This window comes from Limulus polyphemus, unplaced genomic scaffold, assembly GCF_000517525.1.
Source record: "Limulus polyphemus unplaced genomic scaffold, Limulus_polyphemus-2.1.2 Scaffold81, whole genome shotgun sequence".
NCBI classification, from domain to species: domain Eukaryota; kingdom Metazoa; phylum Arthropoda; class Merostomata; order Xiphosura; family Limulidae; genus Limulus; species Limulus polyphemus.
Genome location: NW_013665691.1, coordinates 1121812 through 1131666, shown reverse-complemented (window position 1 = coordinate 1131666; position 9855 = coordinate 1121812). Strand labels below are relative to the sequence as shown.

General features: G+C 33.1%; 1 protein-coding gene across 2 annotated transcripts in view; it reads left to right on the top strand.

Annotated features, from left to right (window-relative positions):
- Window positions 1-2302, top strand: part of LOC106467612 (ITG-like peptide) — a 28858-nt gene extending 26556 nt beyond the window's left edge. For both annotated transcript variants that reach the window (XM_022396547.1, XM_013927978.2), the window contains exon 4: window positions 1710-2302. In XM_022396547.1, coding sequence (XP_022252255.1) covers window positions 1710-1924 — 215 coding nt within the window. In that variant the 3' untranslated portion in view covers window positions 1925-2302. The remainder of the gene's footprint in view (window positions 1-1709) is intronic.
- Window positions 2303-9855: the final 7553 nt, after the last annotated feature.

The window sequence follows — 9855 nt, the reverse complement described above, 5'->3', positions numbered from 1 at the left end:
TAGGGACGGCTAGCGCAGATAGCCCTCCTGTAGCTTTGCGCGAAATTCAACAAAACAAATATTACACAGTGACTTCTATTTTTAGAGAAACGAATGTAAAAAATCTAACCATTAAGCTTCAATTTGAAATTTGCAAAGAGTTTTATGTGATCTTTTATAATTATAAAACCAATAAAACACGCCAGAAAAAGAACATTAATATAATTAAGAAAAGAAGAAAGTGGTCCCTAGACAGACAACATAACAGATAATAGTTATGATTATATATATGCCATATTATAATTATAATTATAATTTTAGTAAACCAAATGTTTCTTTACAAACACCTTAGAAACACTAGAAATGAGGGTAAAGTTATGGGAGGCTGAAACACGGTTCTGGATGTACTGCTTATATCGGTATATACATATATATATATATGTATATATAATTTTGAAATTATAAATTAAATTCTGGTAAACACCTGTTTAGAATAAATTATTTACAGCAATGTATACTTAATTTAATTTTCAACTTTATGTAAAATGATATTAATACTCTACTCTGGTAACTCAGAGATATACTCGAGAGCTTATAACACAAAAAATTGTGGTTCAAACCCTGAGATAGGCCCACAGCAGAAGTTCCATTGTGCAGCTTTACGCCTAAAACCAATAAAATAGTATAAAATATTAATATTAATTCTCACTAATATAAAGATATTGAGGGTTTACCTTTCATGAGTAGAACACGAATCTAGCCGACCAGGAGTTGTGGTGGCAGATGTGAATCGGAGTTTAACAGTTTAAAAAAAGTTTGTTATTTATTTATCTTTCTCAACAGATGGCGACAGTTGAGTACTTTCAATATCATAATTTATTTGTTTTAACGCAAAACTACACAATAAGCCATCAGCGATCTGTCCATTTTGGAGAATGGAACCTTGCATTTTAGCGTTATAAGGGGGGGGGGGTTATACTTAACTCAATGCGCAGATTAAATTAATTATGAAAAAATCACAATGTATAACTTGTTTGAATTTAAATAATACATTGTTTTTATATTTCGAAATGTCGTTCCTTAAAATAAATTAAACTTAAACTGTTATCTTTATCTTTTGACTTTATCTGGTAAGTAGAAATTGCTCTCACAACTCATATATCTGTCAACATGACTTGCATTAAAGACAGGGGAATTAATGTTTGAAAGTAAACACATTCAAAACTGTTTCTACTTGTAACTGGAGTTTTCCCTAATAAGATAATGTTTGATCACAATTTCTACAAAACAATGAATTCCTTTTTTTTTCTACGTTAAAGCATTTCATCACTTGATTTTTCTTCTTCCTTTAGATATTTTAACAAACAAAGATATTTCTGTTGTGTCATGTGATTTATCTTGGGTAACAATTAATTCTTTTGAAGACTAATTACATTAAGCCCAAAAATATGCGGTGTTCTGATTTTTTAATTTATCAATAAAGTAAAGCATCAACAGATGGCAAATCAACCTATTTTATTTATTTCGGAGAAAACAAAGCTCAAAATATAAAAATTGTTATTCAATCACCCAGTAATTAAAGCTTAAAGTATTAGAACGCATAAATATAAATTATTACTTAACTGTAATGATCGCTATACGTATAGTGTCGCATAGCAACATAGTAATTAATAGGGAATAATTACACAATTTTTTGGAAGATAATGTGACCTTTATTTGTTATTCTTTAGATGACGAGTGTTTGACTAGTAGCGAGTGTGACGTATCGAAAGGACTTTGCTGTCAACTCCAACGTCGCCACAGAATGGCACCCCGAAAAGTCTGTTTCTATTTCAACGACCCAAAGAACTGCATCGGTGACGTTGACACTTCCCATGCTCCGGAACCTGTCATTAACTACATACCTAATATGCCCAGCCCTTTCTTCAAGGCACGTTTAGGTTAAATCGCTGCCTGACGGTCATTTTACTGATAATTTAAATTATTTGTTCTATTTATTGCCATCTTTAATAGCTTAGAACGTGTAATGTTATTCTCTTCTTTAAACCTCAAGGATTTTGTTTAAAGAAATGCTTTAAATTGTTAAGCTTTTCTGCCATTCTGTCGCTTTAATTATATTACTAACTTCTCTCTCAAAGATTTTGAACTTCCTGATATATATATATATAATATGTAATCAAAATATGTTAAATCAGGGAAAGCCAAAGTTAAATGGTACTCATATCCTAGATAGTCCAGATACACTTAGTTGAAACTAATGTGAAAGTTATTGTGTTTACTGTAACAGCAAGACAACCGTAAATAAAAGCTTCAGTTTAAAAAATATCTCGAATATCGTTTCCTTATTTGTATCACATTGTAGAATTTATCTACCTTTGATTGTGGTGTGTGTTTTATAGCAAAGCCACATCAGACTATATGCTGTGTTCACCAAGGGGAATTGAATCCCTGAGTTTAGCGTTGTATAGCTGTAGATAGTGGTTTTATAAGAGATCATAAACATTAACAAAATACTTCAATCATATCCAGTGATTTCATGTAAAAAAAAACAATTAATTAAACTGCTGTTGACACAAACTGAATTCTTTATTAACCATTGCTAAAAATGAAAAATCACAAATTATTGATTTATAGCATTTCTTTTAAATCAAATAATAGATAAAATGTCGTCTATAGTCACTAGCTTTTCGTGACGGTTTTAGATTCAAGTATTTCGTTTTGATTTGATCGGCGATCAAGGAGACAGAGAATCTATTACCACCATCTTATGTTGATCTATTACCACCATCTTATATTGATCTTTTACCACCATCTTATATTGATATATTACCACCATCTTATATTGATCTATTACCACTATCTTACATTGATCTATTACCACCATCTTGTTGATCTATTATCACCATCTTATACTGATCTATTACCACCATCTTGTTGATCTATTACCACCATCTTATATTGATCTATTACCACCATCTTATATTGATCTATTACCACCATCTTATATTGATCTATTACCACCATCTTATATTGCTCTATTACCACCATCTTGTTGATCTATTATCACCATCTTATATTGCTCTATTACCACCATCTTGTTGATCTATTATCATCATATTGTTGACCTTACACTTAAATTAGCATAAGGAAAGACAGTTCAACACACCGTGTAATAGCAACATTTTTAACCTCAATCAGACACAGAAGTTTAATATAAACTTCATGACCAAGCGATGTAAGAAAGAAGTAGATCTCAGATATAAAACTACATTAAAATAATACTCAAGCAAGTAACCACGAATACTTTTGAAAGAGATGCCGACTCTGTTGCGATTGATGGTTGTTGGCTGTTCCGATGCTGAGTGGCATAATAGCTGAGTGGGAAGTAGACATGTCTTGCCAAAATTAGAATGTGACATCTTCGAAACTTCATTTGATGTTTATTTCTCAAAAAAGAAAAATACGTTATGCATTAAAAGTACCACATAATTGTACATTTTTTGCAAGGAACTAAGGGATTTATGAAAAGGCACCACTTAATTCATTATGTGTTTAATATTTTCGCCTCATTATATTCTACATTTTTAGTTTGCCTTCAAAATGTTAGATGGCACAGCGGTATGTCTGCGAAGTTACAACGCTAGAAACCGATTTTCGATACCCGTGCTGAGCAGAGCACAGAGAGCCTATTATGTAGCTTTGTGCTTAATTTCAAACAACAATAACAACATCAAGATTTTTACAAAATCACAAAAATCAAGCTAGAATATCGAGCTATAGAGGCACTAATATCCACTCAAGTAACTTCATTTATTTTACCACGAAAAGAGACAATTTCTAAAATCAAGCTAGAATATCGAGCTATAGAGACACTAATATCCACTCAAGTAAGTTGAGTTATTTAACCACGAAAAGAGATTACATTTCTAAAATCAAGCTAGAATATCGAGCTATAGAGGCACTAATATCCACCCAAGTAAGTTGAGTTATTTTACCACACAAAAAGACAACATTTCTAAAATCAAACTAGAATATCGAGCTATAGAGATGTTGATATTCAACGAAGTAACTTTGGTTATTTTACAAAAAAAAAAGAAGCTACATTTCATAACAATCAATCTGAAATATCAACCAATTGTTATTGTAATTTGTATTAATGGCAAAACAACTTGGCTATTTGACTCTCATCTCTGAACTCTGATCTAGTTGCCAGAGATATGGCTACCAGTTAGCAGCACCTTAACACCAATCATACAAGCTAAGTTATTGACTGTTACTCTTTTATGAGGCATCTACAGCTTAAAGTGCGAAGGATATTTTGTGGTAACGCATGGATCCGAACACGGAAATATCGATCAAAAGAGTCACTAGCAGTTAACTTTGGTTATTTTACCGAAAGTTACATAGCCTGACAATCGAACTAGCATATCGAACAACAGAAGCATTAGTATTCAAACAAGACAGTTTGATTATGTTACCAAAATATTGCCCTTAATCGAGTAAAGAATGAATAACTTGAGACTGTAATGATTATTAGTCATTCATTATGGGTTCAGTGTTACGAATATGCGATATAATGATCTTTATTTCGACTATTGAAAATAGACCATGATGAAAAAAGTAAAATAATAATAAGACAAAGATTTAAGACACACTGAAGCCACCAAGTTATGGAAAATTCCAATCTATAATATATTCGCAATTTAGATTCCATCCTTTATATATATCCCTGTATCGTTTTTTTCTTTTTGGTTGTTTTTCTTTTTTGCTATTATGTTAGCCAGTGGTAGGGAATATACATAATTAGGGCATATAAACTCAGATTAGACTGTAGATGTAAGGTCTGATCAGAATGTGGATTAGGATCTGATCTCGAAGCAGTTCACTTTAGTATTTTGGAGATTTAATGATTTGTAAGTATGATTTAATTTCACTATGCAAGACATAAGACAAGTAGCTAATCTCTTGATATGATCAGAATAAATGTAAGTTAGAGAGATAATAATCCAAGAACTTTTATTTTTCCTTTTTTTTTGTATTTTCATTTGATTAAGTTCCGACATTGTATGTTTTCCTGCGTTAATGAGTATTTTTCATTCATATTAAAAAGGAAAAATATGAAAAAATGAAATTGCTTCAAGACTATTGATCTCTAGGGAGATGAAAAATATAACCGAGAACTATTTAGCTTGATAGTTACAATTTAAGCGCCAAAAACTGGCGAAGCATTACAAACCAATAGGCCTAAAATTTGGGATAAAAATAACGTAATTTGCGGATGTCGTTTTTTCACACTCCTTCTAAGCCTTTCGTTCAATATAAGAATTTATTAGTTAGGTTGGGCGAATAGAGACAAAATATTTAAAAAAAGATATTTCATCCCATTCTCCTCAAAAGAAGTTGCGGGCCAGCAGAAGATTACGCACAATACATTTTTATTTTTCCTTTCTCTGTCATTCCATTCCAGCAGAAGGTTGCGCACAAGACATTTTTATTTTTTCCTTTCTCTGTCATTCCATTCAATAGAAGATTACGCTGTCTCTTCAGCCTAGAGATAAAACTTCAAAGCATAGCGGCTATGAATAGCTGTGGATAATTGTTGACTAGGTATATATTTTACTTTACTGAAAAGGATCCTAATAATGACTCTGAATGGTGTGAAATCATGCTGGTCAAATATATAAAACTTTATTCAATCAGTGATAAAAGTGAGATATGAGAAGAAAAAACGATCTTCAGGTAGGATAAGTATACAAAGGCAGATTTTTCAATGACGAAGCTACATGATCAGTATCACACTCCAGAAGAGATATGTTATGTATGTTGATGTTTAACTAGAGGAAGCAGTTTTCGTGGAGGATGAGCTGAAGAGGTTAGCAAGTCGGCAATGATGACGTTGTCAGTATGAAAGCAGTACGTGATACACTTGATACGAAGATTCTGAAGATGATGATGGTGAAAGTTGGGAAATGTGATGCTGTCATACATCTTCTGAGTTGAACTGAGTTGTTTTTGTCAAAAGAAGAAGAAGAGGCAGATAGCCATGAGGTGCGATATAATCATAGGTAATGCAAAATGGATTGAAGGCCTTATAAGAATAGAGAAGAAGAGGTGAATTTCAAATCCCAAGTGATTCCAGTAAAAAATTGCAGAAGATTGTGTCGTTATGTGACCTTGAAATTAACTGTTGCAAGGAGAGTTTTCAATGTCAAATGCTTATCGAAGATGAAAGAACTGAGCCTTGTGAAACACGTGTATGGGTAAGGTGCCTTCTATAAAGATGACTGCCTGACGTTTCATAAAGAATGAATGAATTACTTAAGTAGTTTAGGTACACAGCAGAGCTTGAAGATCAATCCTCGATGTCAGACCGAATCAAAAGTTCTTTCAAGAACAAAAAGTATCATAACTGATCGGTTTGTATTTGAACAATTGTTAAAAGTATCTGAAAGGTAGGCAGACTAATCCTACGAAAGTAGGGGACGAAATCCAGACTGCGGATTTGGCAAAAGGTTATACGCTTAACAAGTTTATACTTAAATATTTTACTAAATACACTTGTGAGACTGACTAGACGGTAGGAGCTTATACTTAAAGGAGGCTTATTGGGTTTCAACGAAAGTTGAATTATTGAAAATTCCAAGATTGTGGGTAAAATCCAGTGTGAAGAAAACCTGTAAAGTTTGTTTGTTTGAAGTTAAGCACAAAGCTACACAATGAGCTATCTGTGCTCTGACCACCACGGCTATCAAAACTCGGTTTCTAGCGTTGTAAGTCTGCAGACATACCGCTGTGCTACTGGGGGGGGGGGAACCTGTAAAGAGTGTTGCTGTTGCCAGAAGTAGAAATAACTTCATCGGAGTACGACGAAGAAGTAGTGCAGTATTTTGTTTATTCTTAAGAGCTATATGTATAACTGCTACAGATATTGGAGCATCCATTTAATTTTTCTCCAGGATGTAATTAAAATTTAGGATAAGTTCAGGCAGAGAGATATCAGATAATATGGAAACTTTGTCTAAAGTATCGAAGTCCTGAGGGTGTTGTTGTAAAGATTGAAAGCTAATCTCGTGAAAAGAGATTGTTTTATCAAGAAATGTTTATCTATGACTGGGTAAAAAGGAGAGCCTAACTAGCCAATCAGTAATTTAAATCGACCCCAGTAGTGTGAGGAACTGGAGAAATACCGAAGTTGGTTACAGACCTTTCACCACTCGAGTCTTAACTGTGAGAATATAATTATGGGTTTCTCATTGAATATTTATGTGATTTTATAGAATGACCAGGTCTCTAGTATGGGAATATTCACGAACAAGAGAAGTGGAGAAGTAAAGTAATGACACTGCTCGAAGGCACTCTTTGACGGTAATTTGTCAGGGACAAAGCGTAGACCTGAAATGCTACATTTACACGCCACTGATTTTGAATCCGAAATGTTCAAATTAAGAGGATTGTGGGAAAATAGCATCCACGGTTTACGTAATGTTATCACCTAATTTAGGCCCATTTGTTTCTAACGTTTCGCTGAGAGGTAGAGAGATCGATACTACGAAAGTAGAGGACGAAATCCAACATGTGTATTTGGTAAAAGCTATATCTGAAATGCTACTGTTATACACCACTGATTTTGTATCCGAAATGGACAAATTAAAAGGATGCGCAAATTAAGAGAGGAGCATGGTGGAAAAAAGAGATTGATATGAAATTGGTGGTTCTACTTAAACCAGAAGTATTCATATATTCGTTGTATTTAAATATATTTAAGAAGGTTTGTTTGTTTGTTTGTTTTTGAATTTCGCGCAAAGCTACACGAGGGCTATCTGCGCTAGCCGTCCCTAATTTAGCAGTGTAAGACTAGAGGGAAGGCAGCTAGTCATCACCACCCACCGCCAACTCTTGGGCTACTCTTTTACCAACATTTAAGAAGGAAAAAAAAGAAAGAAAGCATATTGAATGTTTTCAATGCAACTGATTTCCATTGAACAATGTTCCGGTTGAGAAATATGACAGGGAAATTGTGCGTTTGTTGAAATTAGACTGGACTGTTACTCTAGCAGAATAAGAATGGCGTTTTACGTTGCAGTAGATGATATCCATTCTTTCATTTACAAAATTCTACCACAAAAAAAAGAGTCAACTTCATTGGAGGTACTTGTTCATTGCAATCAGGGTAACAGGGTACTAGTACTCTTACAGCAGAGACATTTTGGGACATAAGTACCATTTCAAAATAATGCAAGAAATTTCAGTAAGCAAAAATATTAAGAAAAACAAGATTTAAGTCTGTATTTAAATAATCCAAGTCAATGGAGTTCAATATATTTTGAGGAACAAAATCGTCATTGTTTGTCTCAGTGACACGTTAAACACCAAACCGTAGTAGAAGCAATCACTGAGAAGAGCACTTTCTATAACGACCATCATCAACAATGGTTTGTACGATGACAAAGAGAAGGTATCACGATCAACTTACAAGATCTACACGAAGCATGATGGGAGACCAATACAAGTGATGCTGTAAATATACTTAAACAGCATCCTGACTGCTGATAGTTACAATCAGATTCTTATCTATCATGCCATTCCCTTAGAAACAAGACCTGTTGGGCAGGGATTCATCTTCTAGCAAGACAGTGATCTCAAGCAGGCATAAAATGTGATTAACCGATTCCTGAAGGGAAAAGAGGCTGATGGAAAGACTTTATAACATGGTTTGACCTATACAAAGTCCCGATATGAATGTTATTAAGGCTGTATGGGTTTATATTAAAACTGAAAAAGTCAAACGGTGATCAAACAACTTGTCTGAATTGTGTGGAATAACATGCCACATTTGGAAAAATATTTTACAGTCATACACTGATAAACACTTGATAGCATAAAAATAAAGTGCAATGCTCTGTTTAAAGTAAATACAAAATACTGGTGTATTGTACAATTTGTTTGTTTTTCTTTTGTATCCTACATATTTTAGTAAGGCTAAATTGACAATTTCATTGCAATTACTCATTGTTTGTGACTCTTGTATGTGTATAGAACCCGTACGTTTCAATAAGTATATTCAATAGTATATATATATATATATATATATATATGATTTTGTTATTTTCATAACTATACAATTATTCTTATATATTTAGCCCCTCATGGCTCAGGGGTAAATTGCAGGCTTATAAGGCTAAAATGGGGTTTCAATACCCACGGTGGGTAAAAGTACAGATAGACCATTGTGTAGCTTTGTGTTTAACACCAGCCAAACATGTATATCTTATGAGCTACGTATAATATATTGATTTTATAACTTGCTTAAGATTCCTCTCTGATAAATTTATATTGTTAAATCACCCTTTTTCGATTTTAGTTCAGAAGTTACTCATATGCAACGAAACGCAACAGTATCGCTTTAATTGCCAGATAACGTGAAGGTAATGCTAATATCGGTAAAACTAAACATGTTTAATTATCGTTTGACAACCATCAAATTAGGTTCAAAGAAAGGAAGATTTTAAATATCTGTCAAAAATCTGGTCTTTCTCAATAACATTAATAGGATCAAATGTTTACCAAGCAGACTTTACAACTTTTCAAGTATTGTATAAATATCAAACTTCCAAAGAATGCACGAATATCAATTTCTTCGTTTTATTTTAACATACTCAATAACCTTTGATGTATTTTACAAAAGTAATCTGTAAATACGGGGACAAAATTATTTGTAAATTCATATTACAGGAAAACATTTTCTTGGGTATTTTTTTACACCAGCTTCCAGTTTTGTTAGCATCCTCTTCATTGTCCTCTAGCATCATCTTTACTGATTTCTGTTCTTCTATTCATTGTCTCGTGATATCTTTCTTTACAATCTTATAATTCTGT